This window comes from Aulonocara stuartgranti (assembly GCF_965226115.1).
Source record: "Aulonocara stuartgranti genome assembly, chromosome: 14".
Lineage (NCBI taxonomy): Eukaryota > Metazoa > Chordata > Actinopteri > Cichliformes > Cichlidae > Aulonocara > Aulonocara stuartgranti.
Window position 1 is genome coordinate 17,858,562 of NC_138950.1, and position 19,222 is coordinate 17,877,783.

The 19,222-nt window shown below is 40.0% G+C and overlaps 1 protein-coding gene across 1 annotated transcript; it reads right to left on the bottom strand.

Moving 5' to 3' along the window:
- Positions 1 to 2,393: 2,393 nt before the first annotated feature.
- On the bottom strand, positions 2,394 to 9,771 carry tmem160 (transmembrane protein 160). Its single transcript, XM_082503318.1, has 4 exons — positions 9,450 to 9,771; positions 9,229 to 9,253; positions 4,482 to 4,574; positions 2,394 to 3,703 (listed from the first exon to the last, which is right to left on the bottom strand). Exons 1-4 carry the CDS (start codon positions 9,669 to 9,671, stop codon positions 3,387 to 3,389), a joined length of 657 nt encoding a protein of 218 aa, XP_082359444.1. The 5' UTR covers positions 9,672 to 9,771; the 3' UTR covers positions 2,394 to 3,386.
- Between the last annotated feature and the right edge of the window lie 9,451 nt (positions 9,772 to 19,222).

The window sequence follows — 19,222 nt, forward strand, 5'->3', positions numbered from 1 at the left end:
GACAAATGCAGAGAGGATGTGTTGATTCTTGCACAGTTCTTTATTAAAATAGATAGATAGATAGATAGATAGATAGATAGATAGTTAGTTAGTTAGTTAGTGCAGGTCAGACTAGACATCACTTGAGTGTTAGTTGCTTTGAAATAAACCCAGAAGCGCAGAGAGTCTCTCACTTATAGGTGTTCATGCATTACCACGTGTGTGTGTACATTGGCCGTTTGCTTGCATGTCTGTCTGTGTGTGTGTGCGTGCATTTCCGTGAATTTGTGTGTGTTGTCTGAAGCAGCCCCAGGGAGGGGCTCTGACATTGAAGACGGGTTAAATCCTGTTTTACATTCAAGTGGCAGGCCCTAGTTCATTAGAGTGAGGATCATTCCTCCTCAAGACCAAAGGAAGCGCATACTAAACAAGAGCAGTTGTTGGGGAGAAAATGCCATTGTACGTGCAAAACCGTATGTACTGTATAAGTGAGTGTGTGTGCGTGTGTGCTGATGTGCCGTGAATTGAGTTACAAAATAACCTCTCTTCTTTATCTCTTCTTTTCTATGGAGTAACATCTTTATAGAGGGAAGTAAAGGTGCGGCTTCTGCAGATTAAATCACCGTGGGTTATTTGTGTGTGTGTGTGTGTGTGTGTGTGTGTGTGTGTGTGTGTGTGTGTGTGTGTGGCGGTGGCATTTCTCCTGACTGTCTTCTTCTCAGCCTGTCACTGAGCCACCCGTACGCCCTCTCTGTCACTAACTTTGATGGCTTATCTTACCCCTTGAATTAGAGTCGTGCTCCTTGGGGAAATACCTTACCACATGTAAATGGATTTGAAAAAAAAAGTACAAATATGGAAAGGAATAATAGCGTGAAGGACGGAGGGAGACAGCCAGACAGTTTCCATCTGACATGGGCTCACTACATTTCTCAGGCTCTTTTTCCCTGATTCTTTTCTACCTCTATGATTTTCATCTTTGTCATTGTTTCCCAACAATCACCCCTTTCTCCTCTCAGCCAGGAGAAGGCCAATCCATACTTAATGTAGTTCTTAAGGCAGATCCTTTGATCCGTACGTATGGCATTTAACACCTGAAAGCAGATGAGCACTCGGCGCTCAAAATAAGCAGAGGTTAAGACTCCAACTTTCGATGCTGAGAGCGTAGATGTGAAGCTGAGGTTTGGAGATGTATGGGGCCAGGCCTGGACTTTGGGGTATGTTGTGCTGGCGTTATGGTTCCTATAGCTGCTCTGGGTCTGGCGTAGATGGTGTTTATCAGTGAGGGCGCGTCTCCTGCCTCTGGGCGCACTGCCCTTTAGACGCGCCAGGCCTCAGGAGCCTCCTGCATGCCAAACAGACCTGTGCAGTCAGATGCAGCCACGGAGGAGCAAAACGGAGAAGAGGTGGGAGGGGAGGAGTAGGGAACGTGAGGAGGAGACCAGAAAGAAAGGACTTGAGGGTGAAAGGGTAGAAGAGGATCTGAGGAAGAGAGCTGAAAGGGGCTCAGGGAGGAGGAGGTGGTTGTGTGTGTGTGTGTGTGTGTGGTGGGGGGGGGTGCTCGTCACACTGCTGCAGTAGCCATCTAGCCTATTCGCAGAACTGCTCCAAAACGCCATGGGAATCTGCAAAGGAGAGGTGGGAGGGAAGGAGAGGACAGCCGGAGTGAAGAAGGAGAGGAGAGGAGGAGAGGGTGACTCCGAGGTGAGTCTCAACAGCAACACTGTGTGTCGATAGCTGGGAGATATCACAGACCTTCGCCCTAACCCAGTCAGAGATAGTAATCACAGACAAAGCCCCCCCATGACTAACACTCCCCCCACACACACACACAACCACATGCTGCCCGTTTGAGTTCAGATATTCACACATGCTCGCCGATGAGCAGCTCGTTATAAAAATTATTCATGTACAGCATGAATAGACGTCTATGTGTGCACGGACAGTTTTTACATCTTTTGACTCCTGCTGCAGGGAGCCTTAACTACAAACTCTGACAGCACGTATACATTATACTGGGCGCTGTCTGCATGAACCAAAAAAAATTAATTAAAAAGCAATATACACGTTGAGATTTATGTGGTTTGATAATTTGCTTCAGCTGAAGGTTTTTGATTTCTTAAGGTGCAGGAGAGAGATGTTTACACATCTCCCCTTCTCATGTATGTCCGCAAGTATTTATTCACAGTATGTGTGTGCTCTCCATATTAGTGATTTTTTTTAAATGGCCCCAGCTGTTAATCCTGAAGTCACTGAGAACATGCCCTTCGGGGGATTTATAATTGATCAGTTTCATCACATTTTATGAGATAATTCGTCTATTATGAAACTCTCCGTAGAGTTTGGTCAAAAACACCAACAACAAACATATCTGAGGTCTCATTCGATGGGTCATTAAAGGATACGCACTGATGTAACTCGACAGATTTCTTCTTGTTTTATTACTGTATATACAGTAGAGTGCACAGGAAGTCGTGCATTAAAAAAAAGTAAACAATGTTGAACCCCATCTCCACATCTGCATTCAAACTCTTTAATGATCAACAACCCTTCACATCCATTAAATAAGCAATCATAGTGATTATAGTGTGGAATTCACTCAGAAACATGGCTACAGCAATACAGAGTGTGTGTAAATAATCACAGGAAAGCCTGTGAAAAATAGGCTTTGCTTCTAAAACTGTAGTTACTAAAGTTTCAAACTAAAGCGACAGAAGTGCTATTGCCCTTCGAAAACAAAATAATAATGGAAAAAAAAAAAAGCTGGAAAAAAACAAATTAAAAACTCTCAGAGATTTTTGATCAAAACAAAATTACAGACCTGAAACACACACTCCGCAGTCCTCCTCGTAGGTCTCGCAGTTTATCACATCCAGCTTGTTTTAGTTCCACGCTTTCAAGAAAACTTCAAGTAGTCATTCACAGTTAATTAACAGCACCCAACAACAGTTGGCTGTGAATGAGGATTAAAATGATATAGGGCAGCAAAAAGTAAACTTGAAGAAATAACGTGGCGTTCTCGGCGAGTCTTTGCAGAATGTAAAAAGAAAAAGAAAACAATTCAGACTGATGAAGTAAGAGACTCAGCTCTGGCTACATGTAGTTATAACAAAACTTACAAAATGTTGATTTATTTTCGAAGGTAGTTAAACTACCCAATTACCAGCATGTTTCACAAATTTCTTCGACCAGTTTTCAAAAAGGTCTTAAAAGTCTTTCCCCACATTAATATTCATCTTGATAACAACAGATAATAAGATCGTATCTACAGACTCACACACGGCCTGCATATGTAGGTTGCTTATACACGCACATGTACACAAAATCCACACACATACAAATAAGGGAAACCCTGAATTGGAGCAGCACACATGCACAGCTTTCCACTCTGCATTCCTGGAAGACCTCTACTTGTTTTGCCCCTTGCCGTCACTGTCCTCACTGTCGTGGGGGCCACGGTAACCCCGGTGTTCGCGCCTCTCCCGGCACTCTCGGCACTCCTCTTCATCCTCTCCCTCCTCTCCCTCGTGGATGATCTCCACCTCTAATCGTCCGATGTAGAGCGATACAGCGCAGAGCCAGAAGAGGGCGACGCTGCCCACCACGGCTCCTTGGAACAGCAGTGCTGGCACAGACAGCAGCATCATCCTCCGCAAGGCAAAGAGGCTGCCAATATACGAGGCACCGCCAAACGACACGCACGCACCTCCCAGGATAAAGAAGGCTGAGGAAAAACAGATTGACATGGTATTATTGTAGAAACCCAATTAATTTCCTCATAAGTCACTGTAATTAAAGCTGGCATGGAGGCAGGTTGAATCGACTTTTCCTTTTAATTATTTAGATTAAAATAAAAGATTAAGTGGAAGATTTTCTGGCATCAAACTTATTTCAGAAGTTATACAAACCGTTCCCGTGATTTAGCATTGAGAATACATCAAGTAGGTCAGCAGCTTTCATTTTGACATAAATAATACCGCGTTCCTTCGATTTACTGCTGTGGCTCGAAAGTTTTGTTTTCAGACAGTTTTCAAATATTCATGCCCATCAGCTGTCAATTAATATTGATTCCATGAAGGTCTTCTTTAATAAAATGTTAAGGGCCTCATCTCACGTGTCAGGTAATGATGATGTTGGTTACAACTAGATATCAAGGATTTTGACTCTGTTTCAAGTCAATTGCAGGAATCCTTGTGAAATTATTCATATTAAAAGTGCAGCAAGTGCCCATTACAAAGTTTTCTACTTCACAAAAACAGCAGACGTATGTTTACATTTTTAGATAAAAAATATCTTCTAGAGAGAAACAGAGTTTAAAAATCCTCTTGATCTTAAATTTAGAGCTGCATCGACCGTTTGATAAGATAAGATAAGATAAGCTTTATTAGTCCCACACGTGGGAACGTTTGTTACTTTATTTAAATTTTAAGTGTATTTTACAAACAGGCTTAGGCTTAAATTGTCTGGTTTTCAGCTCTTCTGCACATATAACTTTCCCGTACCATATCCTGCTTCTCGTCCCACATCGCTTTGGACGAATGCGATGACTCCGATCCCGGTCGCCAGCAGACCGTTCCTGAACCACGAGAGGAAGCCTGCAGAATGATCAAAGGCAGAAATAAACAACTGACACGTTACAGATAACCAAAATCAATCATGCTGTTTACTGTAGCTGCATACCACAGCCTAATTACTGCCTTTTAATCTGCATCAGTTTAACGACACCAGATCCTGATGTTTAAAAAAAGAAAATGATGTTTAAACAACATATTTGTGATAAAAATGGTGGCTTGCTCAGATTATAATAACTTAATATTCAGAAACAAATGCTTTTAACTCTTGGTTTAAACTTGAGTTCTGTCCCACAGTGGAGACAGAAGAGATGGACGTCCTCGCAGCTCTTCCTTACAGCAGGAACCAAACACAGTTTGCAAAAAACACACCCGAGTCCTGACATGAGGTGAAACTGGACAAAGCAAACAAACTGTGTGTGTGAGCAGGGGGCATAAACAAAGACTAATTTAATAAGGACACCAAATTCTTAACGGAAGTGTGACAACTAATGAGGTCTCATACACCAGACATGCAGTAAACCCAAACCCCATGAAGGATACGATGCTCTAACTGTTCAGAGAGGTGCTGATTCAACTATATGATAATTTTGTAGGGTGTAGTTTGGGGTGCTAATGAGCTGCTGTGTGCAGATATAATCAAAATAACAGAAACGTAATAAAGTATAGAGCCATGCAGTTTAAAAGGAACACAAACTGAAGCTGAATCAGCACTTAATGAAGCCCGGGTGTATTACAGGACTGTTGTATTTAGACTCGGTATAGTGACAATTATTTTAACTTAGTGGATTCTCATAAGCAAGGACATGACTGCACTGACATTAGGGCAAACGATTATTTTGATAGTCGACTAGTCACCGATTATTTTTGCGATTAGTCAACTAATCAGATCATGCATCCATTGGAGGTAAAACATACAGCTTAAAGCATACGTTTTACGTATATAAGAGCAGATGCATAATAATAATGCATCTGCTCTTATATAACTATCATTAGCTTAAAGCTTTAAGTGTTTAAGATATGTGCTAACTAAAAATAAAGACAAGATGATTGTCAGATTGTTTCAGTGAAGTTTAATAAACTCCTTGCTACCTATAATATAACGGGACACCGGAGTATATTCTCGAGCATCTCACACTTCTGATAATCAGCTGTCTGTTTGACGTTTATTTAGCTGTGTAAAAACTATAACTTTAATCTCAGACAAACTGATTTACTCAGGAACAAATAAAATACTGAAAAAAAGCCAAACAATAACATTTTTAAGTGATCTAAGTGACTTATATATCATGTTTAACCTGAGTAGCGAAAGACAGCGGTGGGTTTGAAAACGATTTGCCAGGAGTCCGGTGTTCTCACGGCTCTAGTTAGCCTCGCCCCCGGCTAGCTATCAAGCTAGTGGGTAACAGATGTCTCTGAAAACGTCGGAGCGCTTTTGAAAATATGTGGTGTCCTGATAAACTGAGCAGATATTTGAGGTTTACACAGCTACATTCTCGCCTGAAAATATGTTAAACGTTTATTTTGTGACCCAGAAAGAATAATAAGAGTAACATTAAAACTAACTAGCTGCCGCCATCGTTGGAAACTGAGCTGGGCCGCGCTATGAATTCTGGGACACAGCTGCTTCTTCTTCTTTGGGGTTTAACGGCAGCTGGCATCCTTGTACATGCAGTGCTGCCATCTTCTGTTTCAGTCCGTTATTACACTCTTAAATCCTACTACTTATTCCTGCATCTTTTGTGATCTTACAAAGCTTCAAACGACGTGTCGACTATTAAATCAGTCGTCGACGATTTTGATAGTCGACGTAATCGTGACTAGTCGACTAATCGTGGCAGCCCTAACTGACATACTGCATAATGTCACCAGGCTTAGAAGTGGACCGGTTATGCATTTTCCTTTTACTGTGTCACATGCTCTGTATACATTCATGTGGAAAAGAGCATTTCCAGGGCCTCAGAAAAAAATGAGCACATCCTTATTACCGCCACGAGAATTAAGAGCGCAAGCAGCAGCCAGGTGTTGCTAATCAAATGCACTTAACTGATCACCAGCAAATATGTGCACACCTTTAAAAGCAGAGGTTTAGGCAGTTTGCTGGTGTGGAGCGTTCAGGCGTGTGTAAACACGATGCCATAATCTTTACAGCAGTGAACAGATTTATTCTGAGCAAATGCAAAAACCCAAGTGCTACATATGCCAGACTCTACAGGCCTCGGTTAGCGTGTTAAATGTTCCCACCCGCCTAACATCTGAAGGAGAGGACAATTATCCCAGGCACAGCAGAAAATATACAACTTTAAATCTATAATGTCAGAAAAAGAAAGCCAGACCTCAACCTGATTGGACCTGTGCTGGGAAAAAGAGAGCTGTACATAAACGAATGCCTGTAAACTTGAATTTACTCAAGTAACACTGTAAAGACGAGTAAACCAAAATTCCTCCAGTGATGTGAGAGACTGATAAAGTCACACAGATGGTGATTCCTTCAAGTTTTCCTATAAGCTCCTGAATCAGAGAGTGTACATAGTTTTTCACAGACCTGTAAGCTGTTGTGGCTTCAAGGTTATAAACATGTTTGCCTAAGACGTGAAGGGTTTGAACTTGGAGCAAACACAAACGAAGCCCCAATGGAATTCACAAGCTAGTGTACTCCTAGTCTGGATAAAGTTGCAGGAAGAAGAACATTTGGTGTAAAATCTGTGCCAAATCAAATATGCAGATCCATCCTCTGTGGCGACCTCTTGGGAAATAAGGGAGCAGCTGAAAATACCTGCGCTCCATGTGCACTGTCTCTTGTGACAGTGGAGGTTCATGTTTAACACGGCCAAAATTTCAAGTATTAAGGTCACTGTATTGTGCCTGTGTATACTGCTCTAAAGGCTTGGTCTCAGTCAGTTTTCTAGTCTGACCTCTGCATGAAGAGCACAGCAGCTCGACCCACCTGCAGCCTCCAAACTTTCTGTCTGCACAGAGCACGAAAGTACGAAAAAAAGCTGGCTTAAAGGGACAAAAAGGAAATTAAAGATGTTCTTCTTTTTTTGTCATTAGCCAGATGCAAGCATTAGAAATGTCCACTTTAATTATTACATGCATTTTTGATTTGCCAGTTAATTGTTTCAACTTAAATGTAATCTCTGTTAAATACTAACCATATACTGGAGAATATACTGACCTACCAGCCTATATTTTAACTCTCTTCTAAAGATTATTCGTGCAAGACATTTTTCAGGTGCCACTGTAGATGCAGGTTGGATTTCGGGAAGATGTTTTGTGTTGTTTGAGCCCCGTCCTGCAGCAGCTGAACTGCTTTGCTATGCTCAATCTCTGAACATGACTACAAATGAACCTTAAAGCATTGCAGTACATACACTCATCATATGCATGAATGTCACTGCAATGTTGGGGCTTTTACTTATTTCTCTGAACTGTTCTTTTTCTGCGGTGGAATGATTTTACCGCACACATTTTTAATAACGTTAAAAAAAAAAAAAAAAACTGGGTGCACAAATTGTATGTATTTAGGATTTTTTTATATCCACACAGAGTCAAAACTATACCAATAGACTCAAGTAGATACATGTATACTCACAAATATTTGGTTAAATGTCTCTTAGTAGATGCATTTGCTTGCCACCAGCAGGTTTCTTGCATAATTCTTCATGGATATTTTACCACTTTTCTTGATAGGATTGGTATGTGCCCTGGCACAGACCTGGCTTTTAAGCGTAGTCCACAAATTTTCAGTAGAGTTGAGGTCGGGGCTTCTGGAAGGCCATTCCAGAAGCCCCTGGCTATAAAACTTTTCCCCAAAAGGCATTTGGTTTGTCCATGTGGGCAGCTCCAAATTTCAGTCAAGCTTGAAGGTGGTTATTTCTGTATCTTCTGGCAGTTTCTAGTTCATGCAGACCTGAACCTCTTTGGTTCCTGGGTTGTTCCTAAACATCTTAACCAGTTGCCTCTCATGTGAGGATGAGGGTCTTCTTTAGGTCTTCATCCAAAGTTTGACAAAGTGGTGACAGATCTGAATAACCTGTGCCTACGGACAATTGTTCGATCCTGGAATCTGCAGTTCTTTAGAAATGACTTCAAGAGACTTTCCTGACTTGTGCACATCTACAATTCTTCTTCTTAGATTTTCACTGCCTACCTTGGACTTTTCCATTGTTCTAAATACTGGTCTGTCCAATGAGTGCTGTCAAAAAGAAACTACCAGTTACAGTAAATCACGATCACTAATGAGAAGTAAAATGTTCTTAGTCTTTTCAAACTAAAAGACACTGGCTGTCTCTATTTGAGGCTGTACATATGCTTCTGACTCTAAAGAAAATCCTAAATAAATTCAAACCTGTTTTTCAAAGCAATTAAAGATGTGTGCTGTACAATCATTCCACCCTCGAAAAAAAGTTCAAAGAAATCATTAAAAGCCCCCCCAACCACCCACACACACACACACACACACACACACACACACACACACACACACACACACACGCAAACACAACCATGACATTCACACCCGTGATAAAAGTATAACTTATTACACTTTGAGTCCGACACTGACTGACCAGAGAAGAAACATACAAAAGTTCATTTTGCTCCATGCTGCAGAAATCCTACAAGGGTTAGGATGAAAATTGGGACTACAGCCTGTATTGTGGAGCAGCAACGTTACCTGTTTCATGGGACTTTCTCAGCATCTGAAAATAAAAGAAGAAAATCTATTAGCAAAACTTACTCCCTCATTTGTTTACAGTTTCACGACGTTCAAAACAATTCCATCTTACTTCCTTCAGATAAGGGGAAAAGGAAAGAAAAAGCGGCTCTGCCATTAAAATTACACAAAGCTCACTACTGGCTGTAACACAACTACTGCATCATTAGGACTAAACTCACCAAAGCGTCGGCTTTGTCGAGGTCTGTGAGCTGGTACTGCTGCTGCTCCGGCCCCCGGCTCTTCCCCCACGGCCCCTTATCCGCGACCCGCTGCCGGGCTGAGCCGTGCAGTCTCCGCAGCGTGGCACCGGCGGCCGGCGGCCGGACCTGCTTCACCAGCCGGGCGTAGTGACACACGGCCTGCGGCAGCTGCCTTCTCATGAACAAAGTCAAGAAAGCCATTACATCACTAACCACTGCTAGCTAAAGTATGAGCCGAAAGAAAAAGCACAACACGACCTCCGCATGCCCTGTGAACCCTCAACCCGGAAGAGTCTCAGGTAAAGGCGCAGTAAAAGGTAGGCAGAAAGGAAACAGCGCCACCATCCGTCGGAAGACAAATATATCTATATCTACATCTTTATATATATATATATATATATATATATATATATATATATATATATATATATATATATATATATATCTTTTATTTTTCTTACCTTACTTTACTTTTCTGTTTCCGCAAGTGCTTATGTTGACATTTACCCTCAACGTCATTGAAGACGCCCTGCAACTACACATTTGCGCCACACGGGGGCGCGAGAACACAGGCCATTTCCGTTCTTCTTTATTTATTTGATTGCAAAAACTTAAACGCAATGTGAAACTAAATGCATTCACTGAATTCAGGGATTCGCGAAATCTTAATAAATGAAATCTAAATATGAAATATTTTAATATGCAGAAGAAAAACATGCTTAGATCTGAGCAGGTCTAAAAACGTCAAATGTATGGTTATGGCAGCTTATTGGGCAGCTTATTTATTTATTAATTTATTTATTTGGTCACATATTGAAATAAATTTTGTGTTCATGTTTTTAAATTGTCATACAATCATGTGAAAGGAAAATATTTCACAGGACTCTGTGCAGTCCTGTGAAAAACTAAGTCCACCCTATTCTTGTTAAATTCTTTCAGTCACTGACATTTGCAGACATTTGTTTATGCACAGCTCTCTTAAGGTCCCACCACAGCATTTAACTTAGACTGAAGTTTGGACTTTGACTGGGCCGTTGCATTGATTCTTTTTGTTTTTCAGTGATTCTATTGTAGATTTGTTGCTGTTTGGGATCATTGTCCAGTTGCAAGATCCGATTCCAGCCACACTTTAGCTGTTGGACAGATCGCCTCACATCTGACTCTAGAATACTTTGGTATACAGAGGAGTTCATGATCAGCCATACTTTTTTGATCATTTTCTAATCAAACTCTTATGAACTTTTTTTCAGGATTGCCCAGAGTCATGTGGAAACTTCTTTTTTCCGAAGCCTGTAGTTTAGCTTCTGTCTGTAATAAAGTCAGTTAAGTTTTTATAGACTCCAAAAAGAGGCCATGAATAAATATTACATGAATATTAACAAAATAATTTGTGTTGCTAGCAGATAATAACATGATGATGTCAATCATTAAAAAAAACCCTGAAGACAACAACCAGACGTTTCTTAATTAAAAGATAATCTTGTAATTCTTCTCCTCAATTTAAAAATAGTGTCAGATACCCAAATACTGTATCACTCTACATGCCCCACACCTGTGTGGGTGTGTGTGTGTTTGTGCTCGCGCGTGTTCTCATTGAGGATGAGCAGACAGCTTCTTCCTGTACGCCTTTTGTCTTTGTCGGCCTGCTGGGACCCAGAAAGACCACACCTATCGTACCTGATTGTTCAGCATGAGGAGCATAAAGAGCTGCGCAGATGGGAGTTTGTATTTTTATTCCTCTGTGTGTGTGTGTGTGTGCGTGTGTGTGTGTTTGTGTGTGTGTACAGACAGCCAAATCTTTGATGTAATTCTGCAGCTGACCTTGTGGTCATTCTCACGCTACTTTCTCTAACACAATGGTAGACTGATGTTTGAGTAAACATTTACAGAGAGCGCTCACACATACAGCTTACAGTGAAATTTGCTATATGCTACAGCTGTATATTAGAAAGAATGATCATTGTCATACTTATTTGTATGGACAATTTGTCAACAATTGGTGAAGTAATAATCACTGTGTTGTGTACATGCTGTTTTCTAAGCAGTAATCCGTAATGTGGCATGTAATGGAAAATATTTGCTGAGAAACAAATTTCTCTCAGTGGTCACTCAGTGGATTGTCTGTATATAAATTCTTTTACTTTTTCCTCCCACTGTTCAACCCTGTTTTCTCTTCCATCTTCAGCATCCTTTGTCCAATATATCCACTATCCCTGATCTGCACAGGTCAGCCATCAGCTATCTCAGCATTGCCTCTCTAACTTTGTCTTCTTCACTCCAGTGAAAACCTCTTCAGCTCCAGTTCCTGTCTTTTTTTGAGGGGTGCCAGAATTTAATGATTAGCATTTAAAATGAATGAAAGAGTTGAATTGTTGCCTGTGATGCTTTGATAAAAACCCTGAAGATAGAGATGCATTTACCAATTCGTTGCCTTACTTTGTGTAACAGCTGAGGGTCTGGCTGTTCTTGTGATAATACTGAAAATAATGCATTCTTTCTACATACATGATTTCATCACAATATCTCAATATGTTTTTCATTTGTGGACTGCAGGCAGGCCAGTTTAGCACAGAGACTGCTAATCTTAAGGAGCCATGCTGTTGATCATAGTCTGGAATTGTTTTGCTGAAACTGACATCATCTAGATGGCTGCATATATGCATATCTCTATCAGCTTATTGTATATTATACAGTCCCAGTGGTGCCTTCACAGATGTGCAGCCACATGCCCCAGTTCATCCCCATACCATCATCCATCATCATCATCACAGATTCTGGCTTTTTAACTGTGCACAATTTTTTATTTTAAAAGCCATATTCATATTTTAATCACATATTTTTTTTCTTAAAACCCTTTTTGTTCTCAGTTTATTGTTTTGTTTGTTTGTTTTATTATGACATATTCTTTTTTGTGTGTTTGGAAATATTTGTCTTTCATTAGCTTCCCATTTCAGACCAGCTCATCACTTTGTCTTCTAGCATCCATTTACTAAATTTCCACCTTTGTGTAGTCTTCTAGAATATTCCCCACTCTCTCTAAACAAATATAACAGAAATTGTCTGACACTCAAGTCCTGCTCGCTATTTTTAGAGTTAGTGTACATTTCACTGGACTAGCATGACCTTCATCATTTGCGCTGTCACGCGTCCAGCAGCATTTGGCTCTCCTTTCTCAGTTTTGCTGGTCTGGAAAAGTGAAACAAACACTTAAAGAGTAACTGTGTGTAGGACTGACCATGCAGCAAAGCTACTGCACTAAATAATAAACCCAAAACAAAGCTGTGTGGCTATCTGCCAAGGCCTGATTGTGTTTGTCGTGTTCGTGCCTTTGAGAGCATTTTTAATGCATAATAATGTGGCTTCCTTGGTCATATTATTATATTTTCTACTGTCAGAACATCCAAGAAGTCTGTGTTCAGTTTTTCCAGGTGACTGAAATTATAATGATAGAAAAAAAAGTATAATTTATACTTATGTTAATTTTAGCAAATTTCTGTGTTTGTGTGATGCATATATACAAATCTATGAATGCAACTTGCTAAATAACTTCACCCATTGATCGAATAACTGTCTGTTGTTGTTCCAAAATAAAAGCCATGATGCCTAACTCGAGGTTTTAAATGTAGGTCACAAAGCAATAAGCGACCTCCATTTTTATCTAGTTTCGTTTTGACACACATAGCAACATAAAAAAAGTAAAGAAAAAACATAATATTGTTACAGACGAAAAAATCTGGTGTAGTTTAAGTTTGCATTTAGAGCAGAATTGGTGCAAAGTTGCATCAGATTTTTTGCTTTTCAAGCATGGAAAGAACATCAAAACCAAGACAAAAAGCTTAGATGGTGCAGGTCTCAGCTGTGTGCTAACTCTTTGCTTTTCTCCTTGCTTTCTCCCTGTAGCAAAGATGATAGCAAAAAGGAAATAAAGGGACAGATAGATGGACGGAGGAACAGGAAAGGGGGAGATGTGTATACGTGCGGAGCTGCACTAGTCTGCGTTACATAGTCTGGGGGATTCCAGCCAGCTGCACTGGGAGCACTGACCTTGGCAGCTATTGCTCTGTTTTTCAATCGGCAGGACAAACCAGCGTTAGATGTAAGTGTCAGCTGGTCAGACAAATGATTTACTGACATTTACTGACACAGACTGGAGCTTAACAAGTCAGCGCACGTGTGACCGGTGCAGAAAAATAAATCAAACGTGTTTTCTGAATGTACTAATGTGCTGTTTTCAGCCCGATCATTCACTTCTACCTCACTTCGTTATGCAAGCACTGCAATACAAGTTATAAAATTCTCTGTGCCTCTGCTACAGGATACAGGATGGGAAGCTGTCGGGGTTATTTAACGGTGCAGGTGTGTGAATGTGTTTGTTTCCATTCTTGTTTTTTCCTTCCATTTTGGAGCTGCTTTGCTTTTGATCTCCTGGGAGTCCAGATTTTATTTCTGAGGCGAGTTGTTTTCGCTGACAATAACTCTTGCACTGATTTGTGGAGCCTGCATGCGAGGTTAACCATTTATGCACTTGTTATATCACCATCCTCTGTATGTCCTGCAAAGTCTGGGCTAACTGTTCAGACTCTAGGAGCAAAGCAGGAACTTGCTTACCCTTTATAGTCAAAGCCAGACAATGAATCATCCTGCATCTATCACTGCTATTAAAGCTGTAAGCTGACTCCTGTGGTTGCTTGCCAGCAGCAAATCTTGGAGGGCCCGTGTTATTTTGGTGTCAACTATGCTTACCATGTAGGCTGTAAGATTTGAAAATCACCTAATTAAGACGAATGCTGAATTGTTAAGTCCCATTAAGCACATGTCTATAAGATTAGAGTTAACCTCACGGAAAGTCACACGCTTCCAATGATATCTTGTTTTTCCAACACTGATAAAAATGTCCCACAACTCCGTGATGAGCAACAGCAAAACATATTGATGGGCTGGTCAATACGACGACCTTTCACACTTACTTTGTGACAACTGTGTGAACAAAAACATGATCGACAGACAACAACTGGAACATTTCCTAAATGGTTTTCATGTTGATCCTAAAAATATTGGTTCTTATTAAATAGTGAGGCATCTTTTTTATAGTTTTACATTAGCCTGTGAGCTTTTAACAGCCAGTTAGATTAATGTCATGGAATATTTCAGACTTTAAAGGTATTCCATTACTCGAAATATCGTACATCAGGTGTTTTTTATTTATTCTTCCTGTTAGATTTTACATAATCATATGATGTACATGTATTGTGTTGTGCTGCATGTTTTCAGCTATGAATAGAGCAAATTTCCCTGCTGTTATATAAGCTGGTTATGACCTGAGTCTTCGACAAAGGATGCTCTTTTCGCCTACACTGATGCAGTAACAACAAAATCTGGAATTCAGTTTTGATCTCTGACTGCGAAGTGTTCTTTGCTCAGCCGAGTTCAACGACTCGGTAAATATGTGCCCAGACGCAGTCGATCAAAAGCCTCACGGGTCGCGTTGTAACCTTAACCTGTTTAACTTCATCAGTCCTTCAGCTTCGTCGCAGCGTGTGTGCTCTTCCCCATGAAGAGTGCTTAAATAAATCAATTTTTTTTTATTTTGCTTTTCTTTCAAAGAAGTAGACAAGAAGCCCAATATTGATGTCATGTTTGCACACTCACGAGATTATCTCCGTCTGAATTTTATCTTAAAAGACTTTACACAGGAGGCGACAACAAGACTGGTAACAAAATCCACCCGTCCATCATCTTCAGATCCCACTAATCAAGCGTTTTTTTGCTTTTTTAGAAATTTTGTGTGATTAATGTGGACACAATCAAAGCACTGAAACAGGTTTTAGGTGGGTTTTGTGGTTTGCTTAAATCTCAGCTGCCTGCCTAAGAAGAAGAAGTGAAACCAAGTCTTCAGTAAACACAGAGAGCAGTTAATTTAATCTAAGCTTATACAGCTTTTGATAAGAAAGGAACTGGTTGTATTTCCCACAAACTTAAAGCTAAGATGCTAAAACTCACAGTAATTGACTTTGTTTATAGTAAACACACACACACACACACACACACACACACACACACACACACACACACACACACACACACACACACACACACACACACACGTATACAATGGACACTGTTTTGCATGTGAAAAAGAACATTTTTATAGGGCTCTGCACAATCCTTGGACAACTAAGAATAATGCATTACTCTTATTTATACTTAATTAACTCTGTCTCTCCTTCCTTGCTTTTGCACATTTTGCTCTGTTTGCATTCTTATTCTTGTTGGCTACAAATTTCATTTCACCCCATGAATGCATGGAATGGCAATAAAACCCACGAATCATTATTCACTTTCTTGCAGAGCCACCTTTAGCAGCATTAACTTGGTAAAATCACTTTCTGTATGACTTTATCAGTCTCTCACATCATTGTGGGAACATTTTCTTCTTACTCTTCTTTACAAACTTCAGTGTTTCAGCTCATTGTGATTTGTGGCCTTTCATTTATGCACAACTCTTTTAAGCTCTCGCCACAGAATTTCAATCATGTTGAGGTCTGGACTTTCTCTGTGCCCTTGAAGCACCTTAATTCTTTTTTCAGCCCTTCTGTTGTAGATTTGCTACTGTGCTTGGGTTCATTGTCCTATTGCATGACCCAATCTTGACCAAGCTTCAGCTTTCAGACAAATAGCCTCGCATCTGACACTAGAATATGTTGTAATTACATAGGAGTTCATTGTCGAGTGATTGTAAGGTGTCCAGGTCCAGTGGCTTGTAGAGACTGTGATGTAGCTCTGCAGTTGTTTTTTGTTTGTTTTGAGCATTGCAGGATCTGACCTTAGAGTGAATTTGCTGGGATGTTCACTCCTGAAAAGATTCTGACATTCTGCAAACAGGCACCAGAATCTTCCAGACTAGTAAACTGTCAAAATGTCTGCTTTTATAGAGGTGCTAACACTTGCTGATGATCAATACATTGACTGCATTTGATTAGCAGCATCTGGGTGCTACTTACAATCTTATTTCATATTGAAGACATAGGGATGTTTTTCACAGGACTGCAAATCCTGTAAATACTCCTGTAAAAACTGCAACTACTCTACTGCATAAAGTTGCATCATTTTAGATGCAAACGTTCCAGCAGTTGTAAATGTGCTATTAATAGTCTGTTATGGCATCTTAAGACTCAGTATGGGTCCATTAAAAAGCCATTACACGCCTTTGTATGTGCATTTACATAAAATGCATAGCTGCTGATATTATCACGAGCATTTCACATGGCTGCTCTCCAAGTCCATACGATTATATAGGGCTGCACTTGAAACACAGGATGCATGCGGCATGCCAATGCTGTGTCAATATGCCCTGCCCCTAATCCCTCAGGGTGAGGCGTTAATCCAGTGCCCTTACCCTTGACCTGACCTCATAACAGAACATTACCTAATTTCCTTTTGCTCTGCGATTAAATGAACTATAAAAAGTCAAATTAAATGCAAATTAGATTACATTCAGGCAACCCCCCCCCCCCCCCCCCACCAAAGTGTCTAACCAAACCCATGATGACTACAGATTGAGAACACTTTGTTCAGACTTTGCACATCAGCCTCTGTGTCATGTGTACAGATGTGCGCCTAAACGTATGCAGACTTACAGTGCTGTGAAAAAGTTTTTGCACCGTCCCTGATTTCTTCGTTTTTTGGCATATTTGTCCCACTTACATGTTTCACATCATCAAACCATGTTAATGATAGACCAAAATAACCTGAGTAAATACAAAATTTGTTTTTTGAATAATAACTTCATTATTTAAGGGAAAACCGCTATCCAAACTTACCTCTCTCTAACAATTGGTTTTGAGTGTGTTTGACTGTGGAATGGTGTGATGTTCGTGAAATATTGTGTTCATTTTATGCCAGACAAGACGAGACTCAAACCTTCCAAAAAGTTCTATCTTTGTCTCATCAGCCCACAGAAGATTTTCCCCAAAGCCCTTGGGGATCGAGAAGGCAATGGCAAATGCAAGATGAGCCTTTTGTGTTCATTTTGGTCTGCAGTGGCTTTCTCCTTAGAACTCTTCCACAGATGCTGTTTTTGCTCAGCCTCTTTCTTATTTTTGACTCGTGAACATTGACCTTTACCGAGAGAAGTGAGGCCTTTACATGTTGTTTTGGGTTCTTCTGTGACCTTCTGTATGGTAGGCTGGCCACTCCCAGGAAAGTTCACCACTATTCCAACTTTTTGAAAATAATGTGCTTTGGGGTCCTTAGGGACTAGAAAAGCGCTATATAAATACAGGCCATTTACCATTTAATGTGCTGTGCTGTGGTTCACTGAAGCCTTAGAAAAGACTGTAACCTTTTCCAGAATGAGAGATGTCAATGACTAGGTTTCACAGGTTTTTGTTTCGATTGTGGCATGATGTGTCATTTTTTGACATCTTTTAGGCTAATCAGCTTTGTCAGACAGCTTCTATTTAAGTGATTTCTTGATTCACCATGTCTGGTGGGAATCGGGCTTGATGAGGCTATTAAAATTGAAATCAGATTCTCATTAATGGGCCTAATCACAGTTAATCAATGATTTAACAAGAAGGTAGTTATGTTTTTACACAGAGCCAGGTAGGTTTGAATAGTTTTTTTTTCTTTCCCTTAACATCTTACATTTCCAAATTATTATAAACTCTATAGCAGGGATGTCACATCATTTGACTTCTATCTTAGGAGGGCTGAACCAGTGAAACTTCTCTTTCTCTCAGTGTAAAGACGTTTAACCACACGTTTAGCAGTATGATATCTAAACATAAGCAAAAGAAGTGCAGTTTCAACATGCAGTCTCTGTTTTTGTACATGATAATGCTGCTGTAATAAATAAATGAAATCTGGCAGCATAACCCTTCAGTCTCTTCAATGATCTGGGCTTAGATTGTAAGAAATAAATGTTATTTATGTTATTGCCCAGACTTCCAGTTGTTATTTATTTATTTATTTATTTATTTATTTATTTATTTATGTTACCAACTGTAAAACAATAATGATAATTATAAAATGTTATATTAATGTTTAACTATTAAGTGTGTTAGTGTACTATGAATAGCCATGGAGGAGGTCTTTATCTGTTTTGAAACTTTCCCAAAGCTGTCCAGAGGACTCGGTTCAAATGTGTGCCGGCCTTGGCCTTGTGTTGACACCCCTGCTCTACAGATGCTGAGCTGCTGCGGCATCAGCTGAGCTTATATTGATGTTTTTATGATGTTTTATATCAGTATATAAGACGTGGGCATTTGCAGAAAACTATAAAGCCAGCATCTGTGTAATATGCATAGTATCTATCTAAGTACTTGATTTACAAATTGCATGCATTTTGATTCTTCTGCTTCAAACGCATGCAGGTTATCATTTTAATAATTATGTAAACCAGAAAAATCACGTATTGATAGACGGATATTCAGTTTTGCAGATTAAATATTCCAGCGTTATTTTGTGAATATTTGCCCCCGACCAGTACAGTGTAAAGATATTTGTCTGATATTTATCCTACGTTTTTATACTTTCGAGTCAACTTTTCTACATTCTGGTATTGTTTAAATAAATATTAAAATCTTTGAATAACATAAACGCATTATTTTCTATAGTATTTTTCTTTCCTCTCACGGGCGGTTTATGTTATTGCTGCTGTAGGTCGGCTATAGTAGCAAGTAGTCACATGGCCGGCCTGCATGCATGTAAACGGCAGTTGGAGCGAGACACAGAGAGAGAGAGAGAGAGCT